Source organism: Pseudophryne corroboree, chromosome 4 (genome assembly GCF_028390025.1).
Source record: "Pseudophryne corroboree isolate aPseCor3 chromosome 4, aPseCor3.hap2, whole genome shotgun sequence".
In the NCBI taxonomy this organism is placed as follows: domain Eukaryota; kingdom Metazoa; phylum Chordata; class Amphibia; order Anura; family Myobatrachidae; genus Pseudophryne; species Pseudophryne corroboree.
In genome coordinates, this window is record NC_086447.1 from 719,267,549 (window position 1) to 719,291,694 (window position 24,146).

At 48.5% G+C, this 24,146-nt stretch overlaps 1 protein-coding gene across 2 annotated transcripts in view; it reads right to left on the minus strand.

Annotated features, from left to right (window-relative positions):
- The window catches only part of EDARADD (EDAR associated via death domain), a 136,315-nt gene that overhangs the window by 26,843 nt on the left and 85,326 nt on the right, over positions 1–24,146 (minus strand). The window contains exons 2-3 of one of the 2 annotated variants that reach the window (XM_063919781.1): positions 11,207–11,265; positions 10,409–10,448 (exon numbers count right to left, since the gene is read on the minus strand). In XM_063919781.1, the coding sequence (XP_063775851.1) occupies positions 10,409–10,448; positions 11,207–11,265 (99 nt within the window). Of the gene's footprint in view, positions 1–10,408; positions 10,449–11,206; positions 11,269–24,146 lie in introns of both variants that reach the window. The other variant, XM_063919780.1, reaches the window with a different exon arrangement.

A 24,146-nucleotide genomic window follows, 5' to 3' on the forward strand; every position in this document is an offset into this window, starting at 1 on the left:
GTATTATAATATATACCACCTAACCGTGGTTTTTTTTTCGTTCTTTATACCGTCGTCATACTAGTTGTTACGAGTATACTACTATCTCTTTATCAACCAGTGTACAGTGCGGTAGTTCACGGCTGTGGCTACCTCTGTGTCGGCACTCGGCAGGCAGTCCGTCCAACCATAATTGTATTATATACCACCTAACCGTGGTTTTTTTTTCATTCTTTATACCGTCGTCATACTAGTTGTTACGAGTATACTACTATCTCTTTATCAACCAGTGTACAGTGCGGTAGTTCACGGCTGTGGCTACCTCTGTGTCGGCACTCGGCAGGCAGTCCGTCCAACCATAATTGTATTATATACCACCTAACCGTGGTTTTTTTTTCATTCTTTATACCGTCGTCATACTAGTTGTTACGAGTATACTACTATCTCTTTATCAACCAGTGTACAGTGCGGTAGTTCACGGCTGTGGCTACCTCTGTGTCGGCACTCGGCAGCCCGTCCATAATTGTATATACCAGTGACCTAACCGTGGTTTTTTTTTCTTTCTTTATACATACATACTAGTTACGAGTATACTATCTCTTTATCAACCAGTCTATATATTAGCAGCAGACACAGTACAGTGCGGTAGTTCACGGCTGTGGCTACCTCTGTGTCGGCACTCGGCAGCCCGTCCATAATTGTATATACCAGTGACCTAACCGTGGTTTTTTTTTCTTTCTTTATACATACATACTAGTTACGAGTATACTATCTCTTTATCAACCAGTCTATATATTAGCAGCAGACACAGTACAGTGCGGTAGTTCACGGCTGTGGCTACCTCTGTGTCGGCACTCCGCAGCCCGTCCATAATTGTATATACCAGTGACCTAACCGTGGTTTTTTTTTCTTTCTTTATACATACATACTAGTTACGAGTATACTATCTCTTTATCAACCAGTCTATATATTAGCAGCAGACACAGTACAGTGCGGTAGTTCACGGCTGTGGCTACCTCTGTGTCGGCACTCGGCAGCCCGTCCATAATTGTATATACCAGTGACCTAACCGTGGTTTTTTTTTCTTTCTTTATACATACATACTAGTTACGAGTATACTATCTCTTTATCAACCAGTCTATATATTAGCAGCAGACACAGTACAGTGCGGTAGTTCACGGCTGTGGCTACCTCTGTGTCGGCACTCGGCAGCCCGTCCATAATTGTATATACCACCTAACCGTGGTTTTTTTTCTTTCTTTATACATGATTGGGGAGGGTTTTTTTGGAAGGGACATCCTGCGTGACACTGCAGTGCCACTCCTAGATGGGCCCGGTGTTTGTGTCGGCCACTAGGGTCGCTAATCTTACTCACACAGTCAGCTACCTCATTGCGCCTCTTTTTTTCTTTGCGTCATGTGCTGTTTGGGGAGGGTTTTTTGGAAGGGCCATCCTGCGTGACACTGCAGTGCCACTCCTAGATGGGCCCGGTGTTTGTGTCGGCCACTAGGGTCGCTAATCTTACTCACACAGTCAGCTACCTCATTGCGCCTCTTTTTTTCTTTGCGTCATGTGCTGTTTGGGGAGGGTTTTTTGGAAGAGCCATCCTGCGTGACACTGCAGTGCCACTCCTAGATGGGCCCGGTGTTTGTGTCGGCCACTAGGGTCGCTAATCTTACTCACACAGCTACCTCATTGCGCCTCTTTTTTTCTTTGCGTCATGTGCTGTTTGGGGAGGGTTTTTTGGAAGGGACATCCTGCGTGACACTGCAGTGCCACTCCTAGATGGGCCCGGTGTTTGTGTCGGCCACTAGGGTCGCTTATCTTACTCACACAGCGACCTCGGTGCAAATTTTAGGACTAAAAATAATATTGTGAGGTGTGAGGTATTCAGAATAGACTGAAAATGAGTGTAAATTATGGTTTTTGAGGTTAATAATACTTTGGGATCAAAATGACCCCCAAATTCTATGATTTAAGCTGTTTTTTAGTGTTTTTGGAAAAAAACACCCGAATCCAAAACACACCCGAATCCGACAAAAATAATTCGGTGAGGTTTTGCCAAAACGCGTTCGAACCCAAAACACGGCCGCGGAACCGAACCCAAAACCAAAACACAAAACCCGAAAAATTTCAGGCGCTCATCTCTAATTTTAGGGTTTCATGAACTAAGAAGAAAACTATGCTCCATAGGTGATGTGTGAAGTGTTTACATCCCACCTGCTCTTCAGAGTCAAACACCTAGGGGGTATATTTACTAAGAATCGTATTTGTGTCAATTTGGTGGGAGTTTCATCTCGAATTGTATCAGTCGTGTTTTTTTGCAACTTTTTGAAGAAATTGCATGTAATTTACTAAGCTGCCGAGTTGTCTTCTTTCGTATTTTTCGATGTCGCTGTGATTCGTATTGTCGGGCAGTGTTTTACGGGAATGATGAGTAAAACACTGCCGGACATAACACAATGAATCCCGGCCGGATCAGTGAGATCCGTGTAGGGCTTCATTGTGTCCATTATAAGAAGTGTTTAAAGGGTTAAAAAATGTAAAATAAATTGTGTGGGGTCTCCCCTCCTATGCGTAACCAGCCTCGGGCTCTTTGAGCCGGTCCTGGTTGTAAAAATACAGGGGAAAAAATGCATACGGTCCCCCCATATTTATACAACCAACACCTGGTTCTGCGTCCGGTCCTGGTTCAAAAAATACGGGGGACAAAAGACGTAGAGGGGTCCCCCGTATTTTTTAAACCAGCACCGGGCTCCACTAGCCAGAGAGATAATGCCACAGCCGGGGGACACTGTTATACTTGTTCCTTGCGGACGTGGCATTACCCCCCCAACTAGTCACCCCTGGCCAGGGTACCTTGGAGGAGTGAGGACCCCTTAAATCAAGGGGTGTCCCCCCTCCAGCCACCCAAGAGCCAGGGGTGAAGCCCGAGGTTGTCCACTCCCTCCGTGGGTGGTGGATGGGAGGCTGATAGCCTTTGTGTAAAAATAAATAATATTGTTTTTTGTAGTAGAACTACAAGTCCCAGCAAGCCTCCCCCGCAAGCTGGTACTTGGAGAACCACAAGTACCAGCATGTGGGTGGAAAATGGGCCCGCTGGTACCTGTAGTTCTACTACAAAAAACCCCCCCCAAAAATACACAACACACACACACCGTGACCCCAATTAACTTTGCGGTCTACTGCAGACCACAAAGTTCCCATCATTGGTTACAATGGAGCTGCGCTACGCTACATTGTAACCAGTGCGCTCCGCCTGATTGACAGTGCAGGAGCGCACAGCCAATCAGGAGAGTGCCATGACGTGGCGCTCCCTGATTGGCTGGCGGGACCTTCACTGACAGAAGTCACAGGGGGTCCCGCCATTCGGGAAAAGGGGTTCCATGTGTAAACATGGAATGCCTTTAGTTGCGAGGATTGGCTTTTCGTTTTTTTATTTTAAACAAGTACGTGGATTACAAAGTTAAAGAAGAGGACAGAACGACGCCGGATTGTTTGTAAGTATAATTTTTATTTACAGGTACCCCGTGGATTCTACGTGGACAAGGGGGCCGAGGTGCCCCGTGTCAACATAGGTACTGTGTCAACATAAGTAAGTATGTGTGTGTGTAAGTGTGTATGTATGTCAATTAAAGTTATACTATCACGGTGTGTGTGTTGTGTATTTTTTGGGGTATTTTTTGTAGTAGAACTACAAGTAGCAGCGGGCCTGTTTTACCCCAACATGCTGGTACTTGTGGTTCTCCAAGTACCAGCTTGCGGGGGGGGGGGGGGGGCTTGCTGGGACGTGTAGTTCTACTACAAAAAACAATATTCTTTATTTTTACACAAAGGCTATCAGTCTCCCATCCACCGCCCACGGATAGGGGGGACAGCCTCGGGCTTCACCCCTGGCCCTTGGGTGGCTGGAGAGGGGGGACCCCTTGATTTAAGGGGTCTCCACTCCTCCAGGGTACCCCGGCCAGGGGTGACTAGTTTGGGGGATAATGCCACGGCTGCAGGGACCAGTATAAAAGTGTCCCCCTGCTGTGGCATTATCTCTCTGGCTAGTGAACCCCGGTGCTGGTTGAAAAAATACGGGGGACCCCTACGTCTTTGTCCCCCGTATTTTTTGAACCAGGACCGGACGCAGAGCCCGGTGCTGGTTGTATAAATATGGGGGGACCGTATGCATTTTTTCCCCTGTATTTTTACAACCAGGACTGACTCAAAGAGCCCAAGGCTGGTTATGCTTAGGAAGGGGGACCCCACGCAATTTTTTCCAATGATTTTTAACCCTTTCACACCCCTTTCCAAAGATAAGCATGCACGGATCTCACTGATCCGTGCATGCCTATCAAAATACGGATAAAAATTGTAACAGTTAAAGGCAGTGTTTGGCTATTGACGGCAGTGATTGTGAATACGAATTCTTAGCAAATTACCGAGTTCTATAAAATAACAGGCGTGTTTGACCAATGGTGTATTCATTCGTATTTGTGAACTCTGCCGTTAAAACAAATACGAATCCCCTCATCACTGCTGAGACTTCTGTTTAGTAAATTCCCGAGATGACACTTTGGGGAAAAAAAAAAAACTCGGTCAAAATCGGGACCTAGTAAATATACCCCCTAATGTCTTTCATTCCTTGTCATGATATTCATGATATTATATATGGAGCCACTGGCTTCCAAATAATTCTAACTGTGCCATTCACTGTTATATACAAACTATGGAGGTCATTCCGAGTCGTTCGCTCGGTAATTTTCTTCGCATCGCAGCGTTTTTCTGCTTAGTACGCATGCGCAATGTTCGCACTGCGACTGCGCCAAGTATTTTTGCTATGAAGATAGTTTTTTTACTCACGGCTTTTTCTTCGCTCCGGCGATCGTAATGTGATTGACTGGAAATGGGTGTTACTGGGCGGAAACACGGCGTTTTATGGGCGTGTGGATAAAAACACTACCGTTTCCGGAAAAAACGCGGGAGTGGCTGGAGAAACGGGGGAGTGTCTGGGCGAACGCTGGGTGTGTTTGTGACGTCAAACCAGGAACGACAAGCACTGAACTGATCGCAGATGCCGAGTAAGTCTGAAGCTACTCTGAAACTGCTAAGTAGTTTGTAATCGCAATATTGCGAATACATCGTTCGCAATTTTAAGAAGCTAAGATTCACTCCCAGTAGGCGGAGGCTTAGCGTGTGTAACTCTGCTAAAATCGCCTTGCGAGCGAACAACTCGGAATGAGGGCCCATATATTTTCAGTTTTAGTGAATTGTGATACTTTAACTACTGTATGGGCATAATTTATATTTGTATGCAAACCCCATGGTTTGCGTACAAATATGATGTTTGAGAGTCTGCGCAGGCACAAGACCCACTCGGAGCATGGGCCTAATTCAGAGTTGATCGCATATTTGTTAGCAGTTGGGCAAAACCATGGGGGTCATTCCTCGTTGTTCGCTCGTTGACGATTTTCGCAATGGAGCGATTAAGGCAAAAATGCGCATGCGCATGGTTCGCAGTGCGCATGCGATTAGTATTTTAACACAAAACTTAGTAGATTTACTCACGCCCGAACAAAGGGTCGTCATTCCGAGTTGTTCGCTCGTTGCCGATTTTCGCAACGGAGCGATTAAAGCAAAAATGCGCATGCGCATGGTTCGCAGTGCGCATGCGGTTAGTATTTTAACACAAAACTTAGTAGATTTACTCACGCCCGAACGAAGATTTTTCATCGTTGAAGTGATCGTAGTGTGATTGACAGGAAGTGGGTGTTTCTGGGCGCAAACTGGCCGTTTTCTGGGAGTGTGCGGAAAAACGCAGGCATGCCAGGGAAAAACGCGGGAGTGTCTGGAGAAACGGGGGAGTGGCTGGCCGAACGCTGGGCGTGTGTGTGACGTCAAACCAGGAACGAAACTGACTGAACTGATCGCTATTTGTGAGTAGGTCTGGAGCTACTCAGAAACTGCTAAGAATTTTCTATTCGCAATTCTGCTAATCTTTCGTTCGCAATTCTGCTAAGCTAAGATGCACTCCCAGAGGGCGGCGGCTTAGCGTGTGCAATGCTGCTAAAAGCAGCTAGCGAGCGAACAACTCGGAATCACCCCTGAAGGTTTTTCATCGTTGAAGTGATCGTAGTGTGATTGACAGGAAGTGGGTGTTTCTGGGCGGAAACTGGCCGTTTTCTGGGAGTGTGCGGAAAAACGCAGGCGTGCCAGGGAAAAACGCGGGAGTGTCTGGAGAAACGGGGGAGTGGCTGGCCGAACGCTGGGCGTGTGTGTGACGTCAAACCAGGAACGAAACTGACTGAACTGATCGCTATTTGTGAGTAGGTCTGGAGCTACTCAGAAACTGCTAAGAATTTTCTATTCGCAATTCTGCTAATCTTTCGTTCGCAATTCTGCTAAGCTAAGATGCACTCCCAGAGGGCGGCGGCTTAGCGTGTGCAATGCTGCTAAAAGCAGCTAGCGAGCGAACAACTCGGAATCACCCCTGAAGGTTTTTCATCGTTGAAGTGATCGTAGTGTGATTGACAGGAAGTGGGTGTTTCTGGGCGGAAACTGGCCGTTTTCTGGGAGTGTGCGGAAAAACGCAGGCGTGCCAGGGAAAAACGCGGGAGTGGCTGGCCGAACGCTGGGCGTGTGTGTGACGTCAAACCAGGAACGAAACTGACTGAACTGATCGCTATTTGTGAGTAAGTCTCGAGCTACTCAGAAACTGCTAAGATTTTTCTATTCGCAATTCTGCAAATCTTTCGTTCGCAATTCTGCTAAGCTAAGATACACTCCCAGAGGGCGGCGGCTTAGCGTGTGCAATGCTGCTAAAAGCAGCTAGCGAGCGAACAAGTCGGAATCACCCCCCATGTGCACTGCAGGAGGGGCAGATATAACATGTACAGAGAGAGTTAGGGTGTGTTCAAACTGAATTCTAAATTGCAGTGTAAAAATAAAGCAGCCAGTATTTACCCTGCACAGAAACAAAACAACCCATCCAAATCTAACTGTCTCTGCAAATGTTATATCTGCCACACCTGCAGTGCACATTGTTTTGCCAACTGCTAACAAATTTGCTGCTGCGATCAACTCTGAATTACCCCCCCCCCCCATGTGCAGAACAGGTCTTGCTACATCGCTCACGGTCCTCTTGACATGCTGCAACATTTTGGGGGGGGTGGAGTGTGGGCTGCACCCGGCATCGTTCTTCAAAACGGGGACGTGTTGCGGCTGTTTTGAAGACATGGGTCTGCATCGTCGGGCACAGATTTCCTAGACTCGGGTGTCCGAATCCGACAGCCAGCCTGCGTAGCTGGCCGGTGCCTAAATCCATTGTGAATCATGATGGTCATATGAGGCTACATCTTCAGACGCAACACTTGGATCCTCGCAAATCCTAATGCAAACAGGAGGTGTCTATCTCCTACAGACGCCTCCTGCTGCATTTGCATTTTAGTGACACGGAATTACTCAGCCACTTCCTTGCAGCTGTGCAATTCCTTGCAATCATGAATGAGGCCTTATGTACTGAATATTATACCAAAAACAACATGAGTAATCCATGGGAGTCTATGGAACTTTCAGGGGAACTGGGGACCACAAAGACATAATTTGGTGAATTTTGGTCAAAATGAACACAGGAAATTTACACATTACACATTGCTCAAAACTTGTGACTTTGTTTAGCATTGGCTTTAGAAATGTTGTAAAGTAAGAAAGTGCAATGTAGTTAACATACGGGATGTAGTTATGTGTTGCGCTAGCCCATCCAGTCCCCTACCACCACCACCCCGCCAGCCATGTTGATGCCGGGATACTAGCGTTGGTATGGTGACCGGCAGGGCCAGATTAACAGTGTGGCGGATGGAACTGCAGTTCTAGGCACCCCATTGAAAATAGGACCACCGGGTCTACGTAGTGTAGACAGCCAGTGTTGATAGGAGAAATTACTGATCACCCAGCAACAGGAAATGCCTCCCTCCCAGCCAAATCTCCCCTTATCACCTCTGAACCGCCCGCGCCCCGCAGCCGTACACAGCCGGTCCCCTCCCCTGAGTTGCCTAACAGAGTCTCTCAGAGTCAGACCCCGCGATGTGATAAGCTCTGCCCAGAATGTCGATAAGCCCCGCCTCCTTGACGGCCTGCAACTGTGCTTTCTCACACTGCCTGAAGCTCCGCCCCCATGCTATCTAAAAGCTCTGTCCCCGACTGCTCCACTACTTCCACATTGAGGCTGGAGCCACTCCCACCTTCCCCTGGGATGCCCAAAGCTCTGCACATAGGCCTGATTACCTCCGCCCCCTGGAAGTTAGCAGCTGGGGTCATCAGAGGTCCTGCTTGTTCAGCTGCTGTCAGTCCTGGTCCTCTCCTTCCAGAGGCGTTTCTAGCGAGGAGGGGGCCCGTGTGCAGACTCCGTGTGTGGGCCACCTCCTCTCCTGTAGCCATCACTGCCGCTGTTAGCGCTCTCAGCAGTGCCACAGTCTACAACGCATGCGCAGGACTCCGAAGAAATGGCCACCGCACCACTTTTTCAGAGTCCTGCGCATACACTGTAGACTCTGGCACTGTGCCACAGTCCCTAGTGCTCAGTGCGCTAGCAGCGGCGGTGACGGCTACAGGAGAGGAGGGGGCCCACACACAGTCACCGATGGATGCCGTAAAGGGCACTACAAAGGCACTGTTAGAGGCAGAGGCATAACAAGGGCAGGGCGAGCAGGGCTCATGTCCTGGGCCCGTGACAGACTCAGCAGAGGGAGGGCGGCACCGCCGGGCAGAGCACTGTGTTTATATGGCGGAGTGGGATTCCACAGGGTGTTTGTTTACATAATGTACTATGTACTCCACCACCCAGTGCTCATGAGCATCCGGGGTTGCCTGTGGGGTATTGGTAGACGCCACTAGACCAATGGGAGTAGGGACTTCTATAAGGAGGCAGAATGTAGCCCCCTCCTGGCCTATAGAAGCCAGGTGGGGTGGAATTCAAGTAGAGTAAATTTGGAGGCAGCGTATTGGGTATGCAAGCAAGCGCCAGGGAAGCTGCATACTAGTGTCTGCATAGTGGACGTGGGCTGGTGCCAGTGCAGGGCTAAAAGGGTAGTGGCGTGGCATATGCGCCAAACTTGCGCAGTACAGTGGTGCGGGAAGGTAGTGCGGTACAGTGGTGTGGGAAGGTTGCGCAGTACAGTGGTGTGGGAAGGTAGCACATTAATGTGATGTGGGAAGGTAGAGCAGTAATGTGGTGTGGGAAGGTAGAGTAGTACGGTGGTGTGGGAAGGTTGTGCAGTAATCTGGTGTGGGGAGGTAGCACAATACGATGGTGTGGGAAGATAGCGCAGTACAGTGGTTTGGAAAGGTAGTGCATTATGGTTGTGTGTGAAATTAGTGCAGCGTGGGAAGGTAGTGCATTAATGTGGTGTGGAAAGGTAGCGTAGTATGGTGGTGTGGGAAGGTTGTGCAGTAATCTGGTGTGGGGAGGTAGCGCAATACGGTGGAGTTGGAAGATAGCGCAGTACAGTGGTTTGGAAAGGTAGCTCATTATGGTGGTGTGGGAAAATAGTGCAGCGTGGGAAGGTAGTGCATTCATGTGGCGTGGAAGATAGTACAGTACGGTGGTGTGGGGAGGTAGGTGTAGGACGGGAATGTAGTCTTGAGAAGTAGTGCAGTGAAATAATATGGAGATGTAGTGCGGGGAGGTAGCATAGTGATATACTGTAGGGGTGTAATGCAGTGGTGTAGTGTGATTAAGTATCATAGTGGGGATGTAGTTATGTGACTGGCGGTCGGGAGATAGACGGTCACTATACCGACGCCGGAATACCGAACGCTGGAAAGCCTGACAGACAGCATGCCGACTAACAGGGACTATTTCCACTCATGGGTGTCCATGTCACGCATAGAGTGGGAATAGAACCTGGGGTGAACGCAGCGAGCCACTCAGCCCGCTGTGTGGCGAGCGCAGCATGTCCACAAGGGGCTTTGTTGCACTTCTTCCGCCCCCTCCTCCCCCGCCGGCATTCTGGAGACCGGGATCCCGGGGTTATTATGGTGACCTCTGGGATCTCAAATGCCGGTCTCCCATTACCAACCCATCATAGCGATGGGGACGTAGTGTGGGAAAGTAACACAGTAATGTAATGTGCGCAGGTATTGCAGTGATATAGCATGTCACCACACTCCCCTACCCACTTGGGAGAACTTCTCTACGGCACTGATTACACTACCTGCGACAGCACATAATAAGCCCTTCCTAAATCTCAGCTCCAGGCCCACGTAGATCTTAATCTGGCACTGGTGACCGCCGGTCACGCATATCCAACCCTAACATACATATGATGTAAAAACTATACAGTATGTACTGTACAGTATAAATGGAATAGTATTACTGTATAATAATAATAACGTGAATGAGTAGTGGTAGACATGGATACAGAACCCAGTAGACAGGTACACTTACCTTTAGGAAGTGCTGTGTCTTGCACAGGATACTTGTCAGTCTGTTAAATAAGTGGAACAGGAGTATTATGTCACCATTACATTACATACATTGCATAAAGCTAGAACAAATAAAATGCTGCAGACAGAATGATGTAATTAGTAGGAAATAAGCTGTGTAGTGTACACTATCAGATAGTGTGTGCTGATGCAATTTAAGTGATTATCGGATCGGTGTGTACTTGTACATACTGAGCAATTTCTAGCTAAGCTCGATGTGTACTTCCTTCACATCTCTATAATATTATCTGGATGTCGGGAACCATACAGCGTGTGCAGCACATCAGGCCCCGACCTCCTAATCTGAATGGTGCAGGAGCCATATATTGGCAATCACACTTTATAATTATTATCAGGCCAATAATTGGATAGCATGTAACAATGATAGGCTTATGTAATGTATTGATATATTTGCACTACATGTTTACATTTTGATACTATATTATGGTAGAGTTTTTTTTTTAACAGATGGACCAGTTTCCTGTACAATCTTAAGGCATTGGTAGCAATCTATTCCTCATACTTCAATAGAAATCAAATGGAAAGGATAAACTCAGCAGGTATTTTAATACAAAATTTGCCTCTGAAACTAAAGCCATCGATGTCACTGGCTAACCGTGAATTGATATACTGCATTGCCAGGTCACAAAATGGCTGCTCCACTGAATGCAGTCAAGCACTGCTCTTTAAGAACATAAAGCAAAATATTTGTGCCTTACAAATCTATGGATGGGGAAAGATACATGCATGGCCTACTTACTGTTTCAAACAGCAATGTGCTGGGCTCAGTATCCTCAACTGGTTCTTTGGCCTCATGATCTGCTGAGAAAATGATGTCAAGTTAAAATACTTAATATAGAAAGGAAGCAGATTTCTTTAAGGATTTATGTCAATTGGAAAACATACATAATAATAACGACTGGGTCTCACTGTGGCACGGACCCATTCCATATCGCATCAGTACTAGGCTCATGCTATACAGGCAGGGCAGATATCGCTGCAGAGGTGACTTATCATAAGACCTCTGTGGTGACTCCAGGGAGATACCAAGAATAAGGCTAGGTACAAAACACAGCGACATGTCCCCTGGCCCGACGTCGCACCGACAGTGTGGCCAATTAGGTAAGCATACACACTTACCAATCGGCTGCTCGATACGTCGGGTCACATGTCACAACTGGGTGGGCATTTAATTTTCCCCGCCCCGCTGTGAAGTCAGTCCCTGCAGCCAGTGAACGGGTGGTTGGCAGGTTGCACATACACACAGTCTAACATGCCAATATATTTTCTACATATATCAGCATTGGCTGTGCTGTAGGGCCGACCCGCTATGTCTGTAAACAACATTGTCATAGATATATCGGATGTACACACCCACTGACACACTACAGATATATTGTTTGTCTAACGAACGATATATCTGCTTAGTGTTTACCCAGCGTTAGAGAGATAAAGTGGAGACGTTGCCTAAAGCAACCAATTGGCTTCTGTCATTTCAAAGACTGGAACTGCAGCTGCTATGGGGCCCAGGCTGCCACAGGGACCCACCACTCCCTCTGTACCAAATCATGCAGCAACACCACAGTGCTTCTCCTCCCTCTCTGTCTCCCCCGGCCAGTGCTGATCTGGAGCCAGTGCCTAGCACATGTGACCTAGGGGGTAATTCAGACCTGATCGCATGCTAGCTTTTTTCGCTGCGATCAGGTCAGAACTGCGCATGCGTATGCACCGAAATACGCAGGTGCATCGCTCAGGTACAAAGCGGATCGTTGCTGTGTGATGGGTTTTACGAAGAAACCATTTGCACAGCCGATCGCAAGAAGATTAAAAGGTGTTTGTGGGTGTCAACTGACCGTTTTCTGGGAGTGTTTGGAAAAACGCAGGCGTGTCCAAGCATTTGCAGGGCGGGTGTCTGACGTCAATTCCGGTCCCGGACAGGCTGAAGTGATCGCAGCGGCTGAGTAAGTCCTGGGCTACTCAGAAACTGCAAAAGATCTTTGTGTACTGCTCGGCTGCACATGCGTTCGCACACTTGCACAGCTAAAATACACTCTCCTGCAGGCGGTGACTATCTGATCGCAGCGCTGCAAAAAACTGCTAGCGAGTGATCAGGTCTGAAATAGGCCCTTAGTGAGTGGAGAAAAGTTCTGCCTGTATACCTCACAACTCAGCCTCTCACACAGGGCGGGATCTACTAAGCCTTGAAAAGTTATAATTTCACTGTGATAAAGTACCAGCCAATCACCTCCTAACTGTCATTTTTCAAACCCAGACTGTGACATGGCAGTTAGGAGCTGATTGGCTGGTACTTTATCACAGTGAAATTATAACTTTTCAAAGCTTGGTACATCCAGCCCTCAGGTGATAGTGGCTGCATGAGCTGACGTCTGGGCTGGAACAATCCCCAGTCTCATTTCCTGCCACTGAGCTGCACCGCACCATGAGAGAAAGGCAAGAGGGTGAGGCAGTGACTGCTGGAACTTGCCCACCACTAATGGACACACCAGTCTCCCAGATCTCAGCAGCAGCAGCCAGAGCTGAGGGGTTACTCATGAGGCTCCTGTGTGTACACGTGGTGCTACAGTGAGTGTGCAGGGGCCAGGCAAGCAACCCCAGGTCAGTGCTACCATCCCCTGTTCCCAGCCCAGAGCCTCCTCATTAACCAACCCTCAACCAATCCCAGTATCTCTCCCTTCTCCAGCCCAGTGGCCCGCACCATCCCAGTGTCTCTCACACTGCCAGACCAGTGTCTTCTCCCTTCCCTCCCCAATCGGCCAACTGCCCCATCTCGTTGCACCCCAACCTGGAATGGGGGGCTTCTAGGTAGGGGTGTAATGGGATGGTGCAGTTTGCCGACTAGAAGAAATGGGGTTGGGAGGGGTGAACGCTAGACTAGAAAAGGATGAGGGGAAGGGGGGGGGGGGGCACTGTGCTGTATGAGACTGAGAGGCACTGTGACTGTCGGAGCCAGTACAGTCCCAGTGCTCTTCAGCCTCATTCAGCACAGTGCACCCCCTTTTTCCAGTGTAGTGTTCACCCCTCTCACCCCCATTTCTCATACGTCCTAGAGGATGCTGAGGACGACATCAAGACCATGGGGTATAGACAGGATCCGCAGGAGACATGGGCACTCTAAAGACTTTTCATTGGGTGTGAACTGGCTCCTCCCTCTATGCCCCTCCTCCAGACCTCAGTTTTAGAAATGTGCCCAGGTCGACTGGATGCACTCTGAGGAGCTCTACTGAGTTTCTCTGAAAAGACTTATGTTAGTTTTTTTATTTTCAGGGAGATCTGCTGGCATCAGACTCCCTGCTTCGTGGGACTGAGGGGGCAGAAGCAGAACCAACTTCCTCAGAGTTTCATGGCTCTGTTTCTGGCTGACAGGACACCATTAGCTCCTGAAGGGAACTGAACGCTAGCCGTGTCTAGATGCTCACTGCCACAGCACGCCGTCACCCCCCTCTCACAGCCAGAAGTCAGAAGACAGGTGAGTATGAGAAGAATGATCTTCAAGTCAAGTAAGTGATGGCTGAGGTGCGGCGCGGCTGGCGGGAGCGCAACGCGCCATTGCTGCCCACACACACAGGCACTGCAGGGTTGCAGGGTGCAAGGCGTGGGGGGGGCGCCCTGGCCAGCAAGAAAAATACCTCAAACTGGCTAAAAGGGGGCAAAAGATGCCGCTGGCACAGCCCTAACCCTGCCAGTATAAATATTGTTATGGATACTGAGGGGCGGAGCTTCTTCCTCAGGCAGCCAGCACACTACTCAGCACCATTTTCTCTCCTCAGGCTGCAGAGAACACGCTGGTCCTCTCCTCCACTTCTGACAAGTACACTGTGCTATAAAGGGGGGGGGCACAAAGCGATTGTGGTGCATTTGATAGTGTATATTACTATTTAAAAGCGCTTTTGGGCTGTGGACATACTGTGTTCACAGGCAATACTGGCGCTGGGTTTGTGAACTGGTTGCTCCTATCCTGTGTCCCTCTGACAGATTTTACTGTGGGTCTGTCCCCAAAATAAGTCCCAGTGTGTCTGTGAGTGTGGTGTACACATGTGAGGCATGTCTGAGGCAGGGAGTTCCTCCCCAGAGGAAGCCATTTTAGGGACACAGAGTTGTAATGTGGTGGCGCTACCGGCACACCAAGAGCCTGCATGGGTGAAAGAGCTACGTGACAGTATGCATCTGATTAACCGTAGATTAGATAAATCTGAATCTAAGGCTGCATGCTGGAGAAAATCTGTGGAAGATGTGATTTTTCAGGATGCTGTTATTCCTTATGCGGGCGGCCCCTCTGAGTCACATAAGAGACCATTTGCAAATGTTGTAAACACTGATACTGACACAGATTCTGATTCTTGTGTCGACAATAGTGAATCCAGAGAGATAGATAATAAATTGGCAAAAAGTATACAATATATGATTGTGGCTATAAGGGACGTGTTGGAGGTTACAGAAAGCACTCCTGTACCTCAAGAGAAAGCTTATTTATGTAAGGAAAAGAAATCTAAAGTCACGTTCCCTCCTTCACACGAACTAAATGCTCTGTTTGAAGGGATGTGGGTGAATCCTGATAAAAAAAAATGTATTCCCAAAAGGATTCACATAGCTTATCCTTTCCCGGTTGAAGACAGGAAAAAATGGGAGTCACCCCCTGTGTTAGACAGTGCACTTTCCAGGTTGACAAAGGAGGTAATTCTCCCTGCTCCTGGCACGGCTTCCCTTAAAGAGCCGGCAGACCGCAAAATGGAAACGACATTGAAATCCATTTATGTTACCAATGGTACACTGCTCTATTGCCTGCGCATGGGTGAGTCGCGCTATTGAAAAATGGTCAGAAAGCGTGTCATCAGAAATTGACGCGATTGATAAAGATGAGATACTCCTTAAGTTAGGGAATATCAAGGACGCTGCCGCCTACATGCTGGAAGCAATGAAGGATATTGGACTCTTGAGTTCACAAGCCGCTACCATGGCAGTATCGGCTAGGCGGGCATTATGGATTCGCCAGTGGAACGCGGATGCAGATTCCAAAAGAAACATGGAGGCTCTCCCATATAAAGGTGAGGGCTTATTTGGTGATGGCCTGGATGCGTTAGTCTCGGCGGCTACCGCAGGTAAGTCAACATTTTTGCCCTCTGCGCCTGCACCGGCAAAAAAGACCTATCACCCGCAAATGCAGTCCTTTCAGCCCAATAAATACAAAAAGGCGAGAGGTTCCCCCTTCTTTGCAGGTAGGGGAAGGGGAAAGGGAAAGAAGCCCACGCCGGCTCCAGGTTCCCAAGAGCAGAAGTCTACCCCTAATTCTGCCAAATCCCCAGCATGATGCTGGAACTCCCTTGCGGGAGGCCGCTCGGGTGGGGGCACGTCTCAAACTCTTCAGCCAGGATTGGATTCTGTCTGGCCTGGATCCCTGGGTGTTGCAAATAGTATCCCAGGGATACAAACTAGAGTTTCAAGACGTTCCCCCATGCCGATTTTTCAAATCGACCTTGCCAGCTTCTCCACCAGAGAGAGAAGCAGTAACAGCGGCAATCCAAAAATTATGTCAAGACCAGGTTATAGTCCTGGTACCGTTGTCACAACAAGAGCGGGGTTTTTATTCAAGCCTCTTTGTTGTTCCGAAGCCGGACGGCTTGGTCAGACTGATCCTAAATCTAAAAGATCTGAATTTCTTCCTGAAAAGGTTCAAGTTCAAGATGGAATCACTTCGGGCGGTGATTGCCAGTCTGGAGGAGGGGGACTACTTAGTGTCGGTGGACATAAAGTATGCTTACCTGCATGTTCCCATTTATCCTCCTCACCAGGCTTATCTGAGATTCGCGATTCAGGATTGCCGTTACCAATTCCAGACGTTACCTTTCGGTCTCTCCACGGCGCCAAGGGTATTCACCAAGGTGATGGCGGAGATGATGGTCCTCCTTCGTCAGAAAGGAGTCAATATAATTCCTTATCTGGACGACCTCCTGATAAAGGCGAGATCCAGGGAGCAGTTATTACAAAACATATCCCTCTCCCTGTCAATACTCCAACAACTCGGGTGGATCATAAATTACCCAAAGTCACAGTTGGAACCGATGACAAGGTTGTCTTTCCTCGGGATGATTCTGGACACAGAAGTTCAGAGAGTATTTCTTCCGCTGGAAAATGCTCTGGAAATCCAGAAAATGGTAACACAGACATTGAAACCATCAAGTGTGTCGATCCATCAGTGCATTCAGTTGTTGGGGAAGATGGTGGGCATACAGTTTGGCAGGTTCCATTCCAGAGTATTCCAGTGGGACCTGTTGGACAAGTGGTCGGGGTCACACCTACACATGCACAGAAAGATAATTCTGTCGTCAAAAACCAGGATTTCGCTCCTGTGGTGGTTGCACAGCTCTAACCTGCTAGAGGGATGCAGGTTCGGGATTCAGGACTGGGTCCTAGTAACCACGGATGCAAGTCTCCGAGGCTGGGGAGCAGTCTCTCAGGGAGAAAACTTCCAGGGACGTTGGTCACAACAGGAAGCCTGCCTTCGCATAAACGTTCTGGAGCTAAGAGCCATTTACAACATCCTTCAACAAGCGGTACATCTTCTTCAAGACCGTCCCGTGCAGATCCAGGCGGACAATGTAACAGCAGTCGCATACATAAACAGGCAGGGCGGAACGAAAAGCAGAGCGGCAATGGCAGAGGCGACAAAAATCCTCCGCTGGGCAGACAAACATCTACAAGCTCTGTCAGCAATATTCATTCCGGGAGTAGACAACTGGGAAGCAGACTTCCTCAGCAGACACGATCTCCATCCAGGAGTGTGGGGCCTCCACCAAGAAGTCTTCGCAGAGGTGACAAGTCTTTGGGGAGTTCCTCAAATAGACATGATGGCGTCTCGTCTAAACAAGAAGCTTCAGAGATACTGTTCCAAGTCGAGAGACCCTCAAGCAGTAGCAGTGGATGCACTGGTGACCCAGTGGGTGTTTCCGTCAGTGTATGCTTTCCCCCCACTTCCGCTGATCCCAAAAGTACTCAGGATCATAAGAAAGACAAGGGTTCGAGCAATCTTCATTGCCCCAGACTGGCCAAGAAGGGCTTGGTACCCAGATCTTCAGCAGTTACTCATAGGAGATCCTCGGCCTCTTCCTCCTCGGGAGGACCTGCTGCAGCAGGGGTCATGTGTGTACCAAGACTTACCGCGGCTACGTTTGACGGCATGGCTGTTGAGCGCCGTATCCTAGCCAGGAAGGGTATTCCTAAGGAGGTCATCCCCACCCTTATTCAGGCCAGAAAGGGAGTAACGTCAAAACATTACCACCGTATTTGGAGAAAATATGTGTCTTGGTATGAATCCAAGAAAGCTCCTATGGAAGAGTTTCACTTAGGACGTTTTCTCCATTTTTTGCAGGATGGTGTGGAGACGGGCCTACAATTGGGATCAATCAAGGTCCAGATTTCGGCCTTGTCAGTGTTCTTCCAAAATCAATTGGCCTCTCTTCCAGAGGTTCAGACCTTCGTGAAAGGGGTTCTGCACATCCAGCCTCCATTCGTGCCTCCAGTGGCACCATGGGACCTTATCGTGGTATTGCAGTTCCTTCAATCGGGTTGGTTTGAGCCTCTACAAAAGATAGAGTTGAAGTTTCTCACATGGAAAGTGGTGATGCTTTTGGCATTGGCATCCACAAGGCGGGTGTCGGAATTGGGGGCCTTGTCTCACAAGAGCCCTTACCTGATTTTCCATGAAGATAGGGCAGAATTGCGAACTCGCCAACATTTTCTTCCAAAGGTGGTTTCTGCTTTTCACATAAACCAACCTATTGTGGTGCCAGTAGTTATTGACACATTCACTGATTCAAAGTCTCTAGATGTGGTTAGAGCTTTGAAAATCTATGTTGCTGAAACAGCTCGTATACGGAAAACAGAGGCTCTGTTTGTCCTGTATGATCACAACAAGATTGGCTGTCCTGCTTCCAAGCAGGCTATTGCAAGTTGGATTAGAAATACGATTCAGCAAGCTCATACTACGGCTGGATTGCCGTTATCGACATCGGTAAAGGCCCACTCCACTAGGAAGGTGGGCTCATCCTGGGCGGATGCCCGGGGGGTCTCGGCATTACAACTTTGCCGAGCAGTTACTTGGTCAGGGTCAAACACATTTGCTAAGTTCTACAAGTTTGACACCTTGGCCGATGAGGACCTAAAGTTTGGTCAATCGGTGCTGCAGGGTCATCCGCACTCTCCCGCCCGTACTGGAACTTTGGTAAAGACCCCATGGTCTTGATGTCGTCCCCAGCATCCTCTAGGACATATAAGAAAATAGGATTTTGATAACCTACCGGTAAATCCTTTTCTCCTAGTCCGTAGAGGATGCTGGGCGCCCGTCCCAATGCGTAATTTACCTGCAGTTTAGTTATTACAGTTACACAATTTGTGTTACCTTGGTTTCAGCATGTTGCTGCAATTGGTTCATGCCTGTTGGCGTGTGTTATGTTGAATGCCATGTGTGCGGCATGGTTGAGGATGTGAGTTGGTAGATATCGTACCACTAGTTAAGTAATTCCTTTCCTCGAAATGTCAGTCTCCCTGGGCACAGTTCCTACAACTGAGGTCTGGAGGAGGGGCATAGAGGGAGGAGCCAGTTCACACCCAATGAAAAGTCTTTAGAGTGCCCATGTCTCCTGCGGATCCCGTCTATACCCTATGGTATTGATGCCGTCCCCAGCATCCTCTACAGACTAGGAGAAAATAAGATTTTACTTACCGGTAAATCTATTTCTCGTAGTCCGTAGAGGATGCTGGGGACTCCGTAAGGACCATGGGGAATAGACGGGCTCCGCAGGAGATATGGCACTTTAAGAAAGACTTTAGGATTCTGGGTGTGCACTGGCTCCTCCCTCTATGCCCCTCCTCCAGACCTCAGTTAGGTAAACTGTGCCCAGAGGAGACGGACAGTATGAGGAAAGGATTTTAGTTAACCTAAGGGCAAGATTCATACCAGCCACACCAATCACACCGTATAACCTGTGATAAACTATCCAGTTAACACAGAGCCGGCCATAGGCATAGGCAAACTAGGCAATTGCCTAGGGCATTTGATATGCCTATGGGCCTCAGCAGCTTCTGCTGATTAAAATGATATGTGGCATGCCTATATTCTGTGTGTAGAATTTCATATGCAGATACAGCCACAGTCTCACACAGTATATAGGCATGCTGCATATCATTTTAATCAGCAGAAGCTGCTTGTGCATCCTCATCTCAATGCAAATAAGATGCATTTTCATTAAAAAAAGGTGCCCGACATTAGCATTGAGGCAAGAACTATGAGGACACATCTGTATCCAAGCAGAGGCAGAGGTCACAGTGTTAGTGGCAGTGTGAGTGCTGTGTGCATGTGAGTGGGTTGGTTGTGCAGTAGAATTCAGAATATGTGTAAGGAGCATTATGTGTGTCATGTAAAAATGCATTAATAATGTGCAACATATGTGTAAAGGGGCGCCTATGTGTGTCATTATGTGTATAAGGGCATTAATAATGTGCGGCATATGTGTAACAGGGTACTACTGTATGTGTGTCATTATGTGCATAGGGGCACTAATAATGTGCAGCAAATGTTTAGGGGGCACTATGTGTGTCATTATGTGTATAAGGGCATTAATAATGTGCGGCATATGTGTAAGGGATATTATGTGTAAAAGGGCATTAATAAAGGTTGTCATAATGTGTAAGACACATTATGTTTATAAGGACATTAATAATGTGTCTCATATGTGCAAGGGGCATTACTGTGAGAATTATGTGTATAAGGTGCTCTACTATGTAGCGTTGCGTATAGAAAGGGCACTACTGTGTCGTCTAATGTGAATAAGGAGCAATTCAGTGTGATGTAATGTGAATAAGGGGCTCTACTGTGAAGAGTAACGTTTATAAGGTAAAGTGATACTACTGTGGGATGTAATATGACTTATGGACACTATTGCATGATCAAATGTGAATAAAGTTGCAGTACTGTGTGGTGTAATTGGAATTGGGGTTACTATTGTGTGGCCATGACCCTTGCCAGCAAAAACACACCCCTTTTTGGTCTGTGCGCCAAATGTGCGAACTGTTCCTATTTAAAATATAGGGGGTACAAACACCAAAATAAGGACTGCTATGGGTGAGGGGTGATGGTGCCGGGAAAGAGGTGTAAGGTCAGAGGCGGAACCAGCGGTAGTGCTAGGGGGCACCAGCCAAAATCTTGTCTAGGGCATCATATTGGTTAGGGCCGGCTCTGAGTTAACAGCATGAACAACAACATAGACTCGGTTCGAACCGATGAAACTATAACATAACCCTTATGTAAGCAATAACTATACACAAGTCTTGCAGAAGAAGTCCGCACTTGGGACGGGCGCCCAGCATCCTCTACGGACTACGAGAAATAGATTTACCGGTAAGTAAAATCTTATTTTCTCTAACGTCCTAGAGGATGCTGGGGACTCCGTAAGGACCATGGGGATTATACTAAAGCTCCCAAACGGGCGGGAGAGTGCGGATGACTCTGCAGCACTGATTGAGCAAACAGGAGGTCCTCCTCAGCCAGGGTATCAAACTTATTGAACTTTGCAAAGGTGTTTGACCCCGACCAAGTAGCTGCTCGGCACAACTGTAATGCCGAGACCCCTCGGGCAGCCGCCCAAGAAGAGCCCACCTTCCTACTGGAATGGGCCTTAACCGATTTGGGCAATGGTAATCCTGCCGTAGAATGCGCCTGCTGAATCGTGTTACAGATCCAGCGAGCAATAGTCTGCTTTGAAGCAGGAGCGCCAACCTTGTTGGCCGCATACAGAACAAACAGTGCTTCAGTCTTCCTGATCCTAGCTGTTCTGGACACATAAATCTTCAAAGCCCTGACCACATCCAGGGACTCGGAATCCCCCAAGTCCCGCGTAGCCACAGGCACGACAATAGGTTGGTTCATATGAAAAGATGAGACGACCTTTGGCAGAAATTGAGGACGAGTCCTCAATCCTGCCCTATCCACATGAAAAACCAGGTAGGGGCTTTTATACGACAAAGCCGCCAATTCTGAAACACGCCTTGCAGAAGCCAAGGCCAATAATATAACCACTTTCCAAGTGAGATATTTCAATTCCACCGTCTTGAGTGGTACAAACCAAGGTGACTTGAGGAAACTTAATACCACGTTAAGATCCCAAGGTGCCACCGGAGGTACAAAGGGAGGCTGAATATGCAGTATCCCCTTCACAAATGTCTGTACTTCAGGAAGAGAAGCCAATTCTTTTTGGAAGAAAATGGATAAGGCCGAAATTTGGACCTTTATGGACCCTAATTTTAGGCCCAAATTCACTCCCGTTTGCAGGAAGTGAAGCAGACGGCCCAAATGGAACTCCTCCGTAGGAGCAGTTCTGGCCTCACACCAAGACACATATTTTCGCCATATACGGTGATAATGTTTCGATGTCACGTCCTTCCTAGCCTTGATCAGGGTAGGAATGACCTCCTACGGAATACCTTTTTCCGCTAGGATCCGGCGTTCAACCGCCATGCCGTCAAACGCAGCTACGGTAAGTCTTGGAACAGACAGGGCCCCTGCTGCAGCAGATCCTGCCTTAGAGGAAGAAGCCACGGATCTTCTGTGAGCAACTCTGCAGATCCGGATATCAAGTCCTTCGTGGCCAATCCGGAACAATGAGGATCGTTCTGACTCCTCTTAGCCTTATTATTCTCAACACCTTGGGTATGAGAGGTAGAGGAAGGAACACATAGACCGATCTGAACACCCAAGGTGTCACTAGAGCGTCTACCGCTACCGCCTGAGGGTCCCTGGACCTGGCGCAATACCGCTTTAGCTTTTTGTTGAGACGGGATGCCATCATGTCTATCTGAGGCAGTCCCCACCGACCCACGATCTGTGCGAAGACTTTTGGATGAAGTCCCCACTCTCCCGGATGCAGGTCGTGTCTGCTGAGGAAGTCCGCTTTCCAGTTGTCCACTCCCGGGATGAATACTGCTGATAGGGCGCTTACATGGCCTTCCGCCCAGCGAAGAATCCTGGTCACTTCTGCCATGGCCACTCTGCTCCTTGTGCCGCCTTGGCGGTTTACATGAGCCACTGCCGTGACATTGTCTGACTGAATCAGAACCGGTTTGTCCCGAAGCAATGCCTCCGCTTGGCGTAGGGCGTTGTATATGGCCCTCAACTCCAGGACGTTGATGTGGAGACCAGTCTCTAGATTTGACCAGAGACCTTGGAAATTTCTTCCCAGTGTGACCGCTCCCCAACCTCGGAGGCTTACGTCCGTGGTCACCAGGATCCAGTCCTGAATTCCGAACCTGCGGACTTCTAGGAGGTAAGCACTGTGCAGCCACCACAGGAGAGATACCCTGGCTCTGGGAGACAGGGTGATCCTCTGATGCATTTGTAAATGGCACCCGGACCATTTGTCCAGTAGATCCCATTGAAAGGTCCTCGTATGGAACCTGCCGGAGGGGATGGCCTCGTACGATGCCACCATCTTCCCCAGGACACGTGTGCAATGATGCACTGAAACCGTTTTTAGCTTTAATAGGTTCCTGACCAGGGCCATGAGCTCCTGAGCCTTTTCCATCGGAAGAAAAACCTTTTTCTGGTCTGTGTCTAGAATCAGACCCAGAAAGGTCAGGCGCGTTGTAGGGACTAGCTAGGACTTCGGTAAATTGAGAATCCAGCCGTGCCCCTGCAACATCCTCACCGACAGCGACACGCTGTCCAGCAACTTCTCCCGAGATCTCGCCTTTATGAGGAGATCGTCCAGGTATGGGATAATTGTGACCCCCTGCTTGCGCATGAGCACCATCATTTCCGCCATTACCTTGGTGAAAATTCTCGTGGCTGTGGAAAGCCCAAACGGCAACGTCTGAAATTGGTCATGACAGTCCTGTACTGCAAATCTCAGGAACGCCTGATGAGGAGGGAAAATCGGAACATGAAGGTATGCATCCTTTATGTCCAGGGACACCATCCAATCCCCCCCCCCTCCAGGCTGGCGATGACCGCTCTGAGCGATTCCATCTTGAACTTGAACTTTTTCAAGTACAAGTTCAGGGATTTTTAAATTGCAGTCAACACTAACTCCCTCTCTGACGGGGAAGCTGGCAGAGCCGATTTGAAAAACCGGCGAGGAGGCACGTCTTCGAATTCCAGCCTGTAGAAACAATCTCTATAGCCCAGGGATCCACCTGTGAGTGAACCCAGACCTGGCTGAAAAATCGAAGACGCGCCCCCACTTGAGCTGACTCCCCCCGGGAAGCCCCAGCGTGGACTTTGCAGATGTAGGGGAGGACTTCTGCTCCTGGGAACTAGCTGCATGCAGCTTTTTTCCCTTGCCTTTTCCTCTGGCAAGGAAGGACGATCCCCGTACCTTCTTGCTTTTACTGGAACGAAAGGACTGCATTTAATAATGAGGTGCGTTTTTAGTATGCTGCGGGGGGACATAAGGTAAGAAATTCGATTTACCGGCCGTAGCAGTAGAGACAAGGTCCGAGAGGCCTTCTCCAAACAACTCCTCCCCCTTGTAAGGCAACGACTCCATATGCCGCTTTGAGTCGGCATCCCTCGTCCACTGTCGGGTCCACAGGAGTCGCCTAGCAGAAATAGACATAGCATTTACTCTGGAGCTTAGTAAACAAATGTCTCTTTGAGCATCCCTCATATATCTTTGATATGCTCTAGGGTCATT